Consider the following 19080-nt stretch of genomic DNA (forward strand, 5'->3'; position numbering starts at 1 on the left):
ACATATAGTCAGTGGGCATACTTGAATACTGGCTATAAATCAAATCATCTAAAGGAACAATTCGTTCAGACCAGTCTCAACTACCTACACTATAGGTTATTAGACTGACAGAAAACAACTACTTCCCTGGCTAACACCACGAAGGGCGTTTCTTAGACCAATTTGCAGAAGTCAAGCCCTCCTGTCTGGACTTCTGTAAATTGGTCTAAGAAAAAAGATACATTGATTATTGTCTTTTATAAAAGTATATCTGTTATATAAGATTCAAAAAGCAACAAGTACTTTTCTAGTAACTAGTATAGAATCGATAATTTTTTCATTGAAAAACGCACAGACACTATTTTCGATCAAAATTACTCATTATACCATCAGCACTGTTCTGGACAACATTACAAAATGAAACACACATTTCTTTCATAACATTATGACTTTATGTCACGGATGGGATACATCTACTCGTGTCACGATGACAATACATAAATACATTCATACGTTTATTTGATTCAATTCCAGCCATTGGATTCTCTTTTGAATTGGAAGGGGTATATTTTTGGGAGAGATTAGTTTTTAGGAAAGAAGCTGTTTGGCTTTCTACTTCTCCTTCTCTATACGAAAAATGTGGAAAACTCACAAAAGAAAGCAAAAAGCAATCGAGTCTGAAATGAACTCTGCAAAAAGATGTGTAGATCATGCATAGAAGTTACTTCCACATATGGACTGGAACAAAAAGCCCTCACGAAACAACTACTTTCACATTTTTGTAAAGAGTTTATTCTGAACTTCACTTGATATATGAAAAAATGTTTTGTATAATATCAGTCAATTATTGAATATTAGAAAAATAACGGAATGGTTTTCTAATTTTAGTAATTCCTTTCCCCTCGAACGCTACAGCTTTAGATATAGACTAATCAAATATCTAGCTGCAGTAAATGGAGTAATTTGAATATCTACTGATATGATAGCGTGTCAACATTGGCGATGCAACAAAAATGCATGTTGATAAGAAAACTTCGTCCTATATTGGCAGATATACGATAATATGAGCCGGTGAATATCAAAATGGCGCTTACCACTACAAATAGATAAGGATTCTCGAGTCACACAATGAAGTCGGTTCCACATGGAAACTTGTTATTCACTGGTTTTTGCGAGTGGACATTTACTATATTTGAATAGTAATGAATGATAGTGACATAATTTTTAGTATCAAAGTTTCACTCATCTATGGAAAAAAGGTCTGAATAAATGGGATTACATCTGGTTTATAGGTGTCAAAAAACGTTTCTCACCCTTCGACTTATACAGTGTGTGCGATTTCAAACTGCAACACTTTTTGGAACCCATGAACCGATTTTGAGCTTGACAAGCTCTATCCAAAGATGTTGATAGATATGGGTTTTTCTTGTTTTCAAGGCCTACTACCTATGACCTGTTTAATGGATTGAAATTTGATGAAGGGCCATTAGGCATTTTTTATCGGAAAAGTGGATAACCTATTCGATTTGGGAATATTTCAAACTCATATATACCAAGTTTCAGCTCAATATCTTATACTGTGCGTTAGTTATATGATGACAAATTCCCAAATTCATGATTTTTTGACTGACCCTGTATAACAAACTATACACTTCAAAGGAAAGGTAAAATAGTCATTGAAATGAGAAACACGTGAAATATTCAAATACAAAGTTTTATCATCGCAACAGGTACAGATAGACATGTCCCTAGTTCAACCAAAAATAAAAAATTGAAAATTTTTCATTCAAATCGTTTGACTTTTTGGTATAATAAATAGTCAATCAACGAATGTAAAAATATCCATTTATATTTTTTTTTTCTAACATTTGTCTCAACACAGTGACAGATTTTCGCAAAATCCTCATCATTTCACTTCATACGGCATATTCATGATTAGATCAATAAGCCAGGCACTGTTTTTCATAGCAGGCTCTGAAATTTATTTGTCTCTTTTTTCATTGTTATAATTTTGACAGTTATGTATCTTTGAACGCCTTCCACGAGTATTTGATGAAGAGAATTGAGATTGTGCGTTTAGTTAGTGATAACCCTTGACCAACGAGGGAGACCGCAAAGGAATTCAACTGAAGCCATCCAGCTCGTGAACATATCCACCATACAACCGTCTTCACCATCAATAGGTTATTCAATAGAAGTATGAAGAAAACCCAAAAAATACCTTGCGGCAGATTTCACGAGATTTACATGTCAGTATATCTAAAATACATATATGTTTGAAAAAAAAAAGTTATTTGCTTCAAACCGAAAGTCATACACACGCTAGAAAGAGGCGATGAGAAACAAATGTTGGAATTGTGTTTATTCTGCCAAGGTGAATATTTGAATAATAATAACTGTCTGGGCAATATTCTCCTCACCGATAAGGCGACACTGGATGATGAATGCATTGTGCATTGTTTTTTTGAAAACACACTAAACGGTGGAGGACTGTATAATTTTTGGACAACTAAATTCTTGGATTTCATGGAAGAACTGAGCATTGAAGAACGCAGTAATTTTATATTTCAGCTAGACGATGCCTCCATTCACAATGTGATTGCTGTGCGGCAATATCTTGATGAAAAATTTTAAGGGGGATTTGAAGGAACAGTCCTTTTGTTTGTTGGTCCCCTCAGACACCAGACCTGACTACATTGATTTTTTTCTGTGGGGATATTTGAAAAAAAATGTTTATAGAAATAGAAAACGAAATTTGAACGAATTGAAGGAGAGTATGCGGCAAAAGTGTGGTGAAATAACACCAGGTCAATTGAGTAAGGCCTGTCAGAATTTGAGACGACGTTATGAAAAATGTATAGAGCTTGAAGCAGGATTCTTCAAAAACTTCAATATCAAAAAAACTGTTCCATTCATCATTTATTTTATTTTTGTTGATTTTAATTAAAACTCCATGAAACGATTACAACCTATGTAACTTCGTAGCTGAGTATGCGAAGTATTATTTCATTGAGTGGTTGCTTCATCTCTTCTGTAAAGTTCACAGACTTTCATACAGGGTCAGTTGAAAAATCATGGATTTGGAGATTTGTCATTATTTAACTAACACCCTGTAGGAGATATTTGGCTGAAACTTGGAATCAAGATGTTCAAAATATGCCCAAATCGAATGGGGTATCCACTTTTCCGATAAAAAAATGCCTAATGGTCCTTCCCGAAATTTCGACCCATTTTGCCAGTCATAGTAAGCCTTGAAAATGAAAATAATTCATATCTGTCAACGTATTTGGATATTTGTTTCATGGGTGCCAAAATAACAGGGTGTTGCGGTTTGAAATCGCACACACTGTAGACGAATGATTGTTTCATCATCGTATGTAGCATTACTAGTTTTGGAAAATGTTTTTGACAGAAATGATATAACCCTGTCATTATAGAAACTATTTTGGCTTTCTACCTCTCACCTTCATGCAAAAACTATAGGAAACTTTCGAAGAAAGGAGGGAAGCGATTAAGTTCAAAATAAACGCTTTACAAAAATGCGTAGATCATGAGTAGAAGTTACTTTCAGGTGAAAACAAAAAGAAAAATAAGCCGAAACAACTACTTTCACGTGAACATTGAATTACATGAAAGAAAACGTACTTTCGAAACAATTGCTTCAATATGAACATTCAATTATACAAAAATCACTTTTTCCCAACATTCGTTATAGAATTGAAACAGGTATCATTCATAGCAACGCTACATAATATAATATATGAACTAGTTACGATTAAATTTCACTTACATGGAACACTATCATCCTCATTGGCGTACTTTCATGCATAGAGGTACTTTCAAAAACTCGAAGGAAAAAGCTTCACCACCGACCCAATTTAATCTTTTTTAACTTTGCAGAGATATTACAAATTAAAATTACCAGTGGTAATTTTGATTTGATGGGGCGGTTTCGACCGCCCCATAAGCACGGTTCAGAAGTAATAAAATATCTGCACGATAACAGTTTTCTAAATGTTTTCTCGAAACATTGCACGCAGCTTCCAATGTACTTTATCTACGTTAGTATAGAAAGAAACCTATTCTTAATTACACATATGATTCCACATTCAAATAAATGATTCATTCAACCTTTGTTTACGTTTTACTTATATTAAATTCAATCTCTGCTGGCACCTTTATAACTAGTTGAAAAATCAATGATACTTATGTCATTATTACCTTGAGAAAATCATTAATCAGTAGAGTTTGAACATTATGCAAGTTTTCCGTTGAGTTCATAAATGAAGATTTTTGAAAAAAACTCTCGGTTCCTGATTGAGGTAGGATAGTCTTTATTGAAATATTTGTTTTTGTCAGCTTCAAGCACATGTTGGTAATAAATCGATATCATGAAAATTCGCAAAAATATTGTTACGTTTTTACCCGTGGGTTGACCAATAATTGACTACACTGAAAAATCAAACTTAACTTTATTACACTTTAAATACAAGAAATACTTCAACTTAAACTTCAAATATTATTTGAATGTCTATCGCCTTACTAGATCACTTCGCTCCTGGCTAGCGTTTATATATCGTAATCGAATGCAGTAGAAATTTCCCTGATGTTCCATCGAAATCGGTAGCATTATTCTCGCTGCTTCTAGAGCGGCAGGTAACATTCGCGCGCCCTTAGCTATGTCACCTTTGGTTTATGGCTACCACTGGCGGCCGGCGTTATTTTCTTTCGGGCATGATTTACAACAATATTTTCAAAAAATACGTTCCGAAAATAACACACTTTTTTGAGTGGTAAAAATTATCGCTTTGAAGATGAGAAAATTTAGATTTCGAAAAAAAATCACTAATATAAATATACAATTTACATATGAATATAAGTTTTTGCGCGTTTTTCTTCAAGTATCTTTCTCTATTCATTTGGAATAGTGAAGCGGAGGAGCTGTTTCACCTCGACGTGAAGATTCGAAAAAGGATGCATCTTCATGGGAGTTTACGTTCCAAATCTTCCGTTTCACGGTTGTACTTTCCCCATCAACAGGGAGGCTGTTAACTTTTGAGTTTGGAGAGAGACTTTAGTTTTCGACACTGAGCTGGGTGATCAGATTTCAGCCACCCAGTTGGAGCCATTTAACAAGAGCTCGGGTTATCATAAAATCTGACCTCCACTTTTCTCTGGTCGAGTGGGCTGAAGTCGGAAACTGAGGGGTTCATCATGACCTGCCAGGATGGTGTCTTCAACAGCTTAGTCTATCGTTGTAACGTGATGTGTATACCCATCACGTTACAATACCAGGTGCAGGGTCTACACCAAGGCGTCTGAAACCCTAATGAACTTGCTGTCAGCATGTACAGCGTCTCAACCTAGATCCATAGACATAACGCGGCCCTAAGAGTGCTTTATTACCACCTAGGGCACTTTTACGGTATTGACAAGACACTTCAGATGATACTGAATCCGTTGTGGGGAATGAGAAGTGCTAAATTCATCGGAACTGTTCATTTTCCACCTTCAGGCTCATGAAAGCCAATAAGCTCGATATAGTTCTAATCGACCAGCAAGGAGATACTCGTCGTGTTGTTTTCAGCTCCGGGTGAGACAAATATCGTCCGAAAGGAGGAGAAAAAGCGAATAGAATATTGAGTTGATGGCAAGGAGGCAAAAATCTTGGCCGGGCAAATGCAGAAGGTTATAATTCTCATTGCGTCTGCTCAGAGCAAATGGTTCTCGGACCCAGTGATCACTGTGAGGAGTGGTTCGGGGAAAGGGCCTGGCCAGCTCAATCTACGAGGAAATGGAAACAATGAATGATTTCATTGCCACAAAAAACAGTGAACAATCGTCATAGTATTAGACGCAGTTTTTGTAAAAGTCAAAGTTCGCATCTCTCCGCAAGTAATTTTTATATTCCTCACAAATGAAATAGGTAGTGCCTTGTAAGTTTTCGTAGTATCAATCTGTAAAGTGATGGCGTGACTCATGATTTCACTCGAAAAAATTACATTCAAGTGCAAACATGATCAGCTTCTGGAAAACAGACTTACAACAAAATTGGTGGAATTGCATACGTAAATTTTAGGACGATATTCGAAGATTGAATGAAAATGGCAGTGAGGTGCTTCATTATCAGGGTGAATTTAGAAAAGAAATTGATGTGATATTTACAAAACTAATATACATATTGACTCGTAACTAATTTGATTCTAGGTGTTCTGTAGTTAACAGATGCTCCCCCAGAAAACACGCATTCACTTCGCATATCAAGACAAATTTAAATTCTATCAGTATTTTTCTACTGGACACTATCAAAATAACAAAAAAAAATTAGTGTGAGAAATTTTCACTATGAGGTTCCCAATAGATAGATAGTTTTTTTGAAAGGGGGTTGACAATGTTACGTGGTTTGTCTAATTTGATATAAATTGGTTTGAAATCCCTGAAAGAATCTGTAAAAAATTAAATGAGATTATCTGAAAAATAACAATTATATCTAGCAAAAAAACATAAATTACAATGAAATAATATACAAGCTACAACAAAAAATTAAAAAATTGAACTACTAACACGAGATGAAAATGAAAAAATTATTAACAAGAAATGAAAATTAAAAATTCCAAACCAAGTTGCTGTACGACGTTTCGATTATAAGTATCCAAAATTGTCTTGGGGTGATTACTGGAGTTATTCCTCCGAGATCTGACTATTTATAGGTCATTCGAGTGCTTTCACCTATCCCCTCTTCCCACTCTTCGCTTCATCGGTTTTAGCGGAAGATGACCGTTTGGCGGGAGTTGGTCATGTTCAGCTTGATTAGAGGTTTTATTTCATTGTAATTTCAGTTTTTTTGCTTAATATAATTGTTATTTTTCGGATACTCTTTTTTATTTTTCACAGATTCTTTTAGGGATTTTAAATCAATTTATTTCAAATTAGACAATGGAAGTCCGAACTAATGAAATTCAGGTAGATGGTTCATTTAACCAATTTTATGTAAAAATAATTACAAAACAATAATGTTTGAGCTATACAAACATATGAACAACCAACAAACATTTCAAATAGATCACAAGTAAAATAAAAAAACAACTTGTGGTGACGTAAATGTATATGAGAGATACAAACATGATATAAAGAATAGTCTTATTAAAATTCAAAAAATAATATAGTAATTGAAGGCCACAATTAAAGTGATTCAGATTCAAATATATAATACCGCAATTATTCTGCCATCTAATAATTGATTGAAAGTTTCGAAGACATTCTAAGAGAGTAAGCTTGTAATATCACTAATGATGGTCAATGTACTGCTTAACTGTATTTGTTTTTTTTCTCTAGCACATATATGTTATATATTCTAGATACGACATAAAACGTATTTTAATACATTGTTCATTCAATGACAGTCTTTTCAGTGATTCAAACAACGTTCCTGCTGATTATGTTATTATAACTGAATTAATTTTAACAGTAACATAATATTTCTTCAGACAATTAAAACATCTTTAAACGGGCTAAGAAAATATTAATTTTTGAATGAAAAAGCTCATTACGACAATTTCGATGAATCCTTCAATTTTTGATAGATGTATTAACTTTCATCTTTATTCGATGATTTGAAATGTAAAGAATCTCCAATGGACGTCCCACTTGAACCTATTCACCTAGTTATTATCTTACCTGAAGTTTGTGCTTCTCCCATAACCTGGAAAAAACAACTTTGTAATAAAATTTGATCAACGATATTCAGTAGATTCGATTTTTTAAAGTCTCCTTAGTATAAATAAAGAATAAACGAAGTTTTTCATTGGAATGTATTAAATAAACATGTAATTTTTGGTGAAAACTCCTTCTTAACTTACAAAATGACATGAAGTGATAACGTAGTAACTGTAAATGTTGAGTTTGTTTCCAGAAACAAAAGAGTCTAACTATTAAATAAATATTATGAGTTGCCAGTGAAATTGAAGAATAAATCAAGGGGTGGAAAATAACCAGTGATCCAACCTCGATAATCTCAACAGTTTCACCATATCCACCCTTACCTCTAGGACAGTCTCCAATCTATTGGAAGCCCTGCGTACAGTATATTAATTGGGTTTATGTTTTTATTTATTTATTATTTATTATCAAATATTTCACTTGTTGAAAGGTACAATGGAAAAAAAGATGAAAAAACATATCTTCCAATATACAATAACAAGGAAAATGTAAGCTTAAAAAAAAGAAAAAAACTATAGGTAGGTATTTACAAATGATTTGCCAAATGAACAAGAAACACAAATAACATGGAGAGGGATAAAATCATCGATAAAATTCTTCCAAGGAGTAGCAATTTTTTTCAATAAAAAAAGTTGATTTAAAAATATTTATATTAGGGGCTGCCTTTATATTTACGTCTAATTTGTTGAAAATTTTCGGTCCGAGATAAAGATGGCTTTTCTGGTAGAGGGCTGTTAGATATGATCGAGGTACTAGCAAATTTCCAGAGCGAGTTGGATAATCATGAGTTTGCTTGTTCGATAAAAAACTTGATTTGTTATTATAAACAAAAATACATAATTCATAAACATATATCCCAACAACCGTAAGAAGTTTCAGGTTTTTGAAAGAGCTCCTGCATGACTCTCTTCATCCAAGTTTAGCAATTATTCGAACTGCCGACTTTTGTAATATGAAAATCCTTTCCACGGACGATCCCGTACTCCAATTCAAAACCCCGTATCGCAAATGACAATGAATAGTGGCATAAATCTCAACAAGATTTCAGCATTACAGTAGTTAGACAAGAATCTCAACGCATAACAATTTTTACGTAGTTTTTCACAAAGTGAGTCGATATGTGGTGTCCAGGTGAGTCTGTAATCAACTGTGATGCCTGATAATTTAGTTTTTTAGAGGATTCTACATGAAAATCATCATCCTCATATATATTGAAAATCTCGGTCTCATTCGTAACCATAGTAAATGTCATCAGCACAGTTTTAGTTATATCGAGTTTCAGGTGATTTTTACTTGCCCATGTTAGAATTTGCTGGTATACCTTTCCAGTAATATCTGATAAAGTTGCCGAGTCTTTCCCTGTTTATAGGAAATTTGTATCATCCGCAAATGTTACCACGTGTACTGATGAACTTTGTTGAAAATAGTGAAACAAGTTATTTGCATAAATGATGAAGAACAGTGGTCCGAGTATAGATTTTTGAGTGACACCTTGCTCTATTTTACGTGGTTCACTCACAGTGACGTCAACAAGAACTCGTTGAATTCTGCCTTACAGATATGATTTAATTAACTTGTGAGCAGTCCATTTCACGCTACCACAAAAAAAATAGATAAATTAAAGTTCCAGATTTATTATTTATTTACAACCACACTAGAAGTATCAATAATGTAATATAATTCACATCCACTTAAAGATGGACAAAATCGTTAATCACTTCTTTGAAATCCAAGTTTTTGAGCATTCACAATTTTTCTTGAAGTCATTCTTCATTATTTTCAATTTGTAGAAGAAGTGTATTTTTCTGCAATTAGTTACTATCTTGCTCAAAAAGATTCTCGATTCTGAATTTAGAAATGTGTTTTCAGTTTTGATTTCTTTCAAAATATGATATATTTCCAATATACTATCACTTTCTTCATTCTCACTTTGAACAACTTTCAAGCATCTTGTTAAATTCGCACATTCCATTTCTAATTCATTTTCGTTTACGTCTTCATAATAGATTTCAGGAAATTCTTTGTAACTTTTTTCCACGAGTTACGAGTTTTCAAACGAATAAATAAATTGAAACATTGAAGATAGTCTTGCGAAGTTAAATGCTGCTTCAGATTAACGGTCATGGTATCAATTATGGAAAGGAAGATTTCGAATATCTTTTTTCCATTCAGTTGGACTAATGACACAGAACTAAGTCAGTCGTTGCTGAGACTCCAAGATATAAATTTCATTCCCTCAGTGAACTCACATTCCACTGATGATGTCTGCCGCAGTAGCAGACGCAACGTTTAATTGGTATTTCAGGTTCCATTCAACCATGACCTACCAGCGCGAATTTGTTCTTTAATAATGACTCCGGCAAAAAGCCTATGTTCTAATAAATTGGCATAAGTTTATACGTCTTGTTCTTTCAGGTAGGTCCTTTAGCGAACGATTCGAAGTGATAAAATTCATTCTTGAGTCTTTGAAAACACTTTCCCAACACCAGAACAAAAATTACGGTCTCTCGAAGCGCGTTTTGCAAACCAAGTTAGCTTCCCCAGGAGACTAACTTTTTTTTACTACTATGTTAGTGTTTTTATGTACTAGTAGCCCAACTATTACCTGTAAATATTACCTAACTACACCGGAAATATGGAAATACACGTATTTAAAAATCGAGTATTTGTACAGCAAACGAAGTAGGCTTGAATTCGGTGTAGTATTTAGGCCACTAGCATATAAAAACACTAACATAGTAGTGAAACAAAGTTAGTCATAATGATCTCGTGAGAACGCTAACTTGGTTAGCGAAACGCTAACTTAGACCGTAATTTTTGTTCTGGTGTTATCAAAGTGTTTTCAATAGAATCATTTCACGCCAGAGGTTCCCGTACAAACTCTCAAGTTCATTCCTGAGGTTGATAATAAAATTACAAACTGAAGTAAACAAATTGATTTCAACGTCCAGTGTTTCTTTCTGAAGATAATGCACTATTTCGATGAGATGAACATTAAAGCGTTTATAATTTGTTTATGAGCTTCAGGCAAGGCTCTCACTGAATAAGGTCTGCCGTTGATCATTTGGTTTGTGAAATACTTTCGATAACTTTTTCAAATCTGAATTTTCTGTCATTATATCCTATATCCATTTCAAAACCTGTATCGTCATTGATACACAGTCAGCATTATAGCCACCTACCAAGTTTAGGGACAACCCCGAGTTCTACGAATATATAGACACTCAGTTGGACCATGTACGAAATGAAATGAAAACTTTGATGGGAAAAATATCCTGTTTCATTTCTAAACGTAGTGTCAGCATTACAAGTCGTTTTCAACATAGCGGGAATGACCAACTGTTGCCTGGATTTCCAGAATTGTTACTAGGGGATGCACTGTTGTGGTACGATGGAAAACCAGGCAGGACTTTCCAAACGATTTCTATACATTTTTCTTCCAGGTAGATATAAAGAACATTCAGAACAAGAAATTGGAAAGAGAGTTCAATTCAAATACCGGAGGGAAAGTAAAACGTACACATGTCTCAGATTTCAAACCAACACATCACAATCAGAGAACTCCAGAAATTTAGTAAACGACTGATGAAGCCACCGTTCTCAGTGAACCAAGAAGTATCAGCCAAGGGAGACATCGTGAAACTAAAGAAACCTGAAACCTCTGGGAAGATCATTCGCTTTTCATTAGCAGGGATACCGATGGGGTTGATACATGTCCCTAATATTACTTCACTGAAAGACTTGACATTTCAGGGCAAGCAGAAACCCGATATCACTCGAAAGTGTCTTGAGGATGCAGAGCTTGACACTAAGAAGCCCAACCGTCACCTGTTACCGAGTGCAGTACAACTGGAGGTGCTGTGGTGGGGTAGAGTCATTTCGTCGCATGTCATCTTCAGCGTGCTGAGCTGGTCGAAAACTTTTCCTAGTGAATCTATTACCGGCTGGTCTTTGACTTTGCCTTCGACCTTCTGGATTGACGATTGGTGCCGTTTGCAAATGCCTTTGAAGGAAAAGCAGAATCGCTCTCTTATTGTCGGTCTGACCGTTCCGGTCCATTATTAATAATAATAATAATAATAAAGGTCTTTATTATTTTCAAATAATATACATATAGATTTTAACATTGTATGCAAAAAAAAATAAAAACATTTCTGAAAATAAAGGGCGAAGTTCATTTTCTGCAGACAAACGATAGTTTTACTACGAAAATGTTCTTCCGTCTATGTAAAATCTGCCGAATCTACGTGTCAACGGTCATTCAATTCAACTCTTCCATTTTCTTCCGAAACTCGTCTGCAATACCTATGAATAGATTCGACCTCTGTGTACAGTTTATTCGTTATTTATCTGTACATAGTTATCAACATTGGAGTTTTATTATACAGGCCATTTCTTTCATCATTTGGTAACATTGCTATATTCTAAACCATAACAGATACGAAGACGATTAAATGGGAAAAAAGGTAAGTGTCATCGGGAATAATACAATTATCGAAGAAAATTTACGGGGACTCTCGCCCTTCTCGAGTTATACGGGGAAAACCAAAAATGCTGTTTTTCGTTTTTTTTCGAATGGAATTGTTATTTCGGAGAAAATAAAAAAATGGAAAAAAAATGTTATTTTATTCGAAGTGTACTATGATGATGTAATAATAAATATTCGATAAAACGTTTCGTGTCAACATAGGCACCATCAATTTTTTTTTAAATACGGACCTGTCTTTTCATTACAACTATTGATAAATTGATAAATTCACGATCCAAGCGTATATCACATTTAAATTTTTTATAGCGTTTCATTTAAAATAACCACCATCATCAGTGACAACAATCAAACAGAAAAACAATATATTTTATCATGAACTTTTGGAAAAAATGAAACCAATACGGAAAATCAAAGCTACATGAACGCTCGATTTGAGGACCTCTTTGTTGAATGCACATAAGTTGTCGGTCCAGACAATTTCGTTGGCAATTTTCTAGCATAATAGGTGTAATACTAATACATGCATCTCTCATTTTTTGTTTGAGATGGTCGATATCTGTAGTTGGTGTTAAAAACACTTTATTCTTCATGTTTCCCCAGACGAAACAATCTATTGGATTAAGATCTGGGGATCGAGCTGGCCAGTTAATTGGTCCATTGTTTCCAATCCATTTTCTTGGGAATATTGCATCTAAATGTCCCCTTACTATTGCGGCATTATGGAAAGGAGCGCCGTCCTGTTGAAAATATTGTATATCATGGTAAAAATATTGTATATCATGGTGGATTATTTGATTTCTCACACTTCCAGTAACCACACATTTTATTGTTTTCTTTCTGTCAAATGCACCATAGTCCCTCAAATTTTTTTCTAATCGTCTGAACATTTGGATGTTCGGAATACGATGATTCCGGTAAGTATAGCTCAACATACATATTCCTTGCCAAAAGAGGATTTCTATTTCATTTTGCATAACTAAATAGCTTATCAGTCCTTTCTTCATTTGAATACATCTTTGATATGTTCATAAACGTCTGACAGTTCTCAACAGATATCAACAACGCATTCATTTTTCCTGCCATAGAAACCAAGCGAAGCCTAAGCGAATAATATGGTAAATGAATTGAGATACTATTTGGTCATACCAAATTATACAACAATCGAATTTTGACCAAAAACTGATATTTTCGGTACTTCCAGGATTGAGAATTATAAAAATATTATGAATTATAATTGATTATGGAGAAATAAGCCTTGAAAGAAGGATTATGGCAATACAAAAATTTTCAAAACGAAAAAGTACAAATTTTCATTGTGTTAGGGTACCTACCTACTTGTCGAATTTATTGGGTCGTCTAAATTATATAAATCGAAACAATTTACTAAAGAAGTAACGATGATGATAGCTATTTCAAATGAAACGATATGAAAATATCAAATGTGATATACCCTTGAACCGTGAATTTATCGCTTCATCAATATTTATAACAAAAAAGACAGGTCCGTATTTAAAAAAAAGGTTGATGGTGGCCATGTTGACACGAAACGTTTTGTCGAATATTTATACTTACATCGTCATAGTACACTTCGAATTCAATAAAAAAAATCCATTTTTTGATATTCTCCGAAATAACAATTCCATTCGAAAAAAACGAAAAACAGCATTTTTGGTTTTTCCTGTATACCTCGAGAAGGGCGAGAGTCCCCTTAAATTTTCTTCAACCATTTTATTGTTCCCGATGACAGTTGCCTTTTTTCCCATTTGAACGTCTTCGTATCTGTTACGGTTCAGAATATAGAGAGAGATGTTATCACATGATAAAAGAAACGAGCTTGATCAAATTTGACAAAAATTTACTATTTTGAGGAACTAGATTTTTTTTTATTTCGAGAATATCGGTGGTTGCTTCTGAAAAATTCCGGAAACTAGAATTGTCGAATTTATTTTTCGGGTCCACTGCATCAATTTCGAATGATATAAAAAAGGGAAAAAAACTTTTTATACTGTTTTATATTTGTTATGACCTAATAGAAACCAATTTGCAATGGGACAATTCGTTTATTTGATTTTATTATAATTTTCTTTAATACGGACATGTATTTCAATGCATTGCTGAATTAGTTATTGTAGTGAATACAACATTTTATGAAAAAACTAGAGATCCGTAGTCTAAATGGGTGCGGTAGACACAAAAACGAAATTCGACAATTCTAGTTTTTGGCGAGTATTTCAAAAACAATCACTGATATGGGAGTGTATGAAAGAGCTAGTTATGAAACACATCAAAAAAAGTTAACGTCAGGTGATGGTTATTGAATAAAATTGCTTTTTGTAAATAATTAATTTAATAGTCATGGTTATCCAATCAAAATAAAATGAGATAACATGACAGAAATTAGTACTATGGCAACTTAAAGAAAAAAGGGAAATCGGCTTTTTCAAAGCAACATGTGTATGAAAGAGTTGGGCATGTGCTATGAAAGAGCCGTGTTCCTCTTTACAAAAAAAAACACTCTTTCAGCAAATAAAAATAACTTAATAAACTATTTATCTGTTGTATCAATTTTATCAAACTGTAAAATTTTTCATTTCTATGTAAATCAGTTATTTATTAGTCTTGAATCACAATCCACTCCTTCATAACTATTCAATATCTTGTTTTGAAAGGCCCGTAAACCGCAACATCCAGAGGTTGGAGTCTAGGACTCCAGCAGAAGTAACTTGTCCAATTTGTTTCGACCCTTTTTCAGCGATGATTTCAGGAGGAACTGAAACAGTGTTGCATCCTGAAGCCGGGTCTTTCAAAGCCTCCACAAGTGGCTCTTTCAAAACATTTTGTCATTCAAGTTGTAACCTCAAAATAAAACTATTTCGTGTAAACATTATGACATCAATATTATCGTAAAATAATGCTAAATATATGCTTAACAATAAATACATCATGTCAATTTTATCAACTCATGCTGCACTTGTGTATTCTCAATCTGCAAAGAGATATTATTCTAGTTCCCCAAAATAGAAAACTTTTGTCATTTAACCAACCCTAGTAAGTCTCACCGTTTCAGAGATAGCAATAGTGGGATCAGCTTTGAAAAAAAACGACCTATATACCACTATGCCTACTTGTCGAACCCTGCACATTACCCCAACCAAGTTACCCGAGTAAAGAAAACCGACATGAACAGAACAAAGTTAAAAACGGTTTTCACCAATGAACGCAGTGATTCAAGATTAAGGTTCATGTGTATTCATAAATTTTTTGAGTAAATTGTTTGAAATGTAACGATACAATCATTGCAAAGATGGGGCAGTGATACTAACGGTGCAAAGCCGAGGCGGGTCGTTGTTACATATGAAACTCGAAGACTACGCAATTTGGTAAATGCCGATGCTATTCAAACGTCACCTTCTAAACCTGAATCATCATTTTAATAATATTCATATACATTCTAATATCAATTATTGTGGTCAGTACGTTCTGTTTCAAACCACCGACATATTTCGGCGGCGCCTCCGCCACAATATGGAAACGCGCCGAAATTGTAAAATTCCAAATGTTCTTCTGAGAACACTTTCTCCACACCGGAACAAAATATCGACTCTCGACGCTCATTTCGCCAACGAAGTTAGCATCATCAGGAGAGTTTTGGTTGTCAAATCCAAAAGTATTGAATTTCTGATCATATTTATGTTTGAATAAAAACATTTGCAAAATTCTGTTTGTGATGAACGGAACATTATTGAATTTAAAACATGTGTTGGATTAGGTAAGGTTAGGTTAGGTCCAAAGTGAGTGTGTCTATTCGATCTACACCGTCAGATGGTAAGAGTACGGCTCTGCCGAACTCTAAAAACCTAATTCAGTCCCCAGCGGGGCAGGCACAAAGTATGTGCTCTGCTGTTTCATCATTTTCCAAACAGAGGCGACACACACTGTCTTCCGACAGTCCGTGTCTCTGTAAATGCGTTGTTGGTCAACATATATTATGTTGACGAGTCCAAACATGCTCTGCTATTCCGGATTTGCTGGTTTCTCCTCGCTGTGTGTGTTTCTTGTAAATGAACTTTCAATGAGCTCTTAGTTTCACCGATGTATGATTCTCCGCACTCGCAGGGTACCCGGTAAATGAAATCTTGGAATAGAAGTCCGTGTTTGATGGCCTGGTTTTCGTGAGGCTGCTACGGCTGCTGTTCCCAGATCTGAAGCAGGTTCTGATGTTATACTTAGACCCAAACCTTCTCATCCTTTCCGATAATCCTCTGATGTAGGGAAGTACAAATACTGGTTGTGGCGGCTTCTCTTTCTTGTAGAGCTCTTACTGTCTTCTAGCTGAAGCCTGTTCTACCATCACTCTGGAGTAACCATTCCGTTGAAGGCAATTTTTAATGATGCCTAGTTCCTTTTCGAGACGTTCCTTTGTATAACAGAGTAATCTTATTATTGTATTACATCATCATTGTATCATTGTCATGATTGTATTAAATCATCCACAAAGAGGAACACTGGTTTAGGAGAAAATTCAAATAAGCCGCATGTTGTCCAACAACGCATTTAGTCGAACTAGCGTAGAGATACGTAACATACGTAACCTTTAATCAAGAGAAAAACGACCAACTCCCGCCAACCGGTCATCTCCCGCTAAAACCAATAAAGCGGCGAGAGGGAAGAGGGGATAGATGAAAACACTCGAACGACCTATAAATAGTCAGATCTCGGAGGAATAAGTCCAGTTATCACCCGAAGACGATTGTGGATACTAACAATCGAAACGTCGTAACATAACTTGGTTTGGAATCTTTTAATTTTTCATTTTTCATTTTTTGTTGATATTTTTTAATTTTCAGCTTTTATTAATATTTCAATTTTTTATTTTTTTGGTTGCAGCTTGTATGTTATTTCTTTGTAATTTCAGTTTTTTGTTTAATAAAATTGTTATTTTCGGTTAATCTTTTTAATTTTTTTCAGGGATTTCAAATCAATTTATATTATAGTAGACAATGGAAGTCTGAACTGATGAAATACACTACGAAACATTATCAACCACCTTCAAAAAAATAGGTCTCCTCTCTTGAATTTATGAGTTTAACAACACCTAGAATTTTCATGGTGGTATTTTAAGTTGGCATCCTGTCTCTTGAATACTACTGTCTTGAATCTCTACTGTCTTGCAGCATACCTGAAAATTATAATAGAATCGATATTTCAAAATTCAGATTTCAGTTTTATACTTGATAATGGGGTCAAACCCGAAACCGGTCGGTTTCGGGTTTACCAGTGGTATTCAGACAAAAGTGTTTTTATGAATTACCATAGAGTAAACAAGTCACCAATCATACATATTACATAAATACAGCTTATACATCAGAATACCATATAGGCTACAATTTACAAATGTTTTGTTTTGATTTCGCTAATAATCTGTACTAATATTATAAATATGAAAATTTGTGAGGATGGTTAAATATATGTATGTAGGTATGTTTGTGGCTCTTTCACGCCTAAACGACTGAACGGATTTACTACATAAATACAGCTTATATATCAGAATAACATCTAGGCTACAATTTACTAAGGTTTTGTCTAATTTTGCTAGTTTAATCTATACTAATATTATAAATGTGAAAATTTGTGAGGATGGATAAATATATGTATGTATGTTTGTGGCTCTTTCACGCCTAAACGACTGAACGGATTCACTACATAAATACATGAAACTACATAAATACAGCTTATATATCAGAATAACATCTAGGCTACAATTTACTAATGTTTTGTCTAATTTTGCTAGTATAATCTATACTAATATTATAAATGTGAAAATTTGTGAGGATGGATAAATATATGCATGTATATTTGTGGCTCTTTCACGCCTGAACGACTGAACAGATTTACTACATAAATACATGAAACTACATAAATACAGCTTATATATCAGAATAACATATAGGCTACAATTTACTAAGGTTTTTTCTAATTTTCCTAGTATAATCTATACTAATATTATAAATGTGAAAGTTTTTGAGGATGGATAAATGTATGTTTGTTTGTGACTCTTTTACGCCTAAACGACTGAACGAATTTAGTTGAAATAACATATTGGCTACAATTCACAAAGGTTTTGTCTGATTTTGGTCATAATCTTTACTAATATTATAAATGTGAAAGTTTGTGAGGATGGATAACTGTATGTATGTATGTATGTTTGTGGTTCTTTCACGCCTAAACGACTAAACAGATTCAAATGACACTTTACATAAATACAGCTTATACATTGGAATAACATATAGGCTACAATTCACGAAGGTTTTCTGTAATTTTGGTCGTAATATGACGATAAGTATTGAGTGAGTCGAAAAAATTCTTGCTCCCTGAGAGCTATCTTGGCATGCACTGCCTATAACCGTTGGAGTTACAAGCAGATAATGTACCGTTAGATTGTATATTCTAAATAGTTCTGAATAAAAGTCCGCGAAAGCATATATCTATCTCTCTTGTGATAGCCACTACATGCAAAATACTGAGCCCTAATTACAATTGAATTGATTACTTTCTTACAATGCACTTTTCAGAATATCTGTAGCGGGGCGGTCTAAGCAATGAAGCACCATCGCCGAGAACGCTACTTGAACGCGGGCAGACGCGTGATGTCAGACGTCGTTGACGGTTGTGTTAGTTTTGCGAATTTCTTTATAGGTAACATAAAGCTATTCATTACTTAGTGCGGTTTGCATATTTTTTTAGTTACTGTACTTTTAAGTTTCGTGACAGACCATTTGAAATAAATAGTAACAATATTTTTTATTAGTTTCATTACATTGGACTTCCATTGTCTGATATTATATAAAATGTTTTGAAATCCCTGAAAGATTCAAAAAAGAAGAATTGAAAAT

The 19080-nt window shown here is 34.1% G+C and overlaps 1 protein-coding gene across 1 annotated transcript in view; it reads right to left on the reverse strand.

The window, feature by feature from the left end:
- The window catches only part of Hr4 (nuclear hormone receptor 4), a 236092-nt gene that overhangs the window by 154310 nt on the left and 62702 nt on the right, over positions 1-19080 (reverse strand). The window contains exon 2 of the mRNA XM_074177114.1: positions 7657-7681. Coding sequence (XP_074033215.1) covers positions 7657-7678 — 22 coding nt within the window. The 5' untranslated portion in view covers positions 7679-7681. The remainder of the gene's footprint in view (positions 1-7656; positions 7682-19080) is intronic.

This window comes from Leptinotarsa decemlineata, unplaced genomic scaffold (assembly GCF_025532065.1).
Source record: "Leptinotarsa decemlineata unplaced genomic scaffold, Ldec_3_MD MMD2_tig00002159_RagTag_RagTag, whole genome shotgun sequence".
NCBI classification, from domain to species: domain Eukaryota; kingdom Metazoa; phylum Arthropoda; class Insecta; order Coleoptera; family Chrysomelidae; genus Leptinotarsa; species Leptinotarsa decemlineata.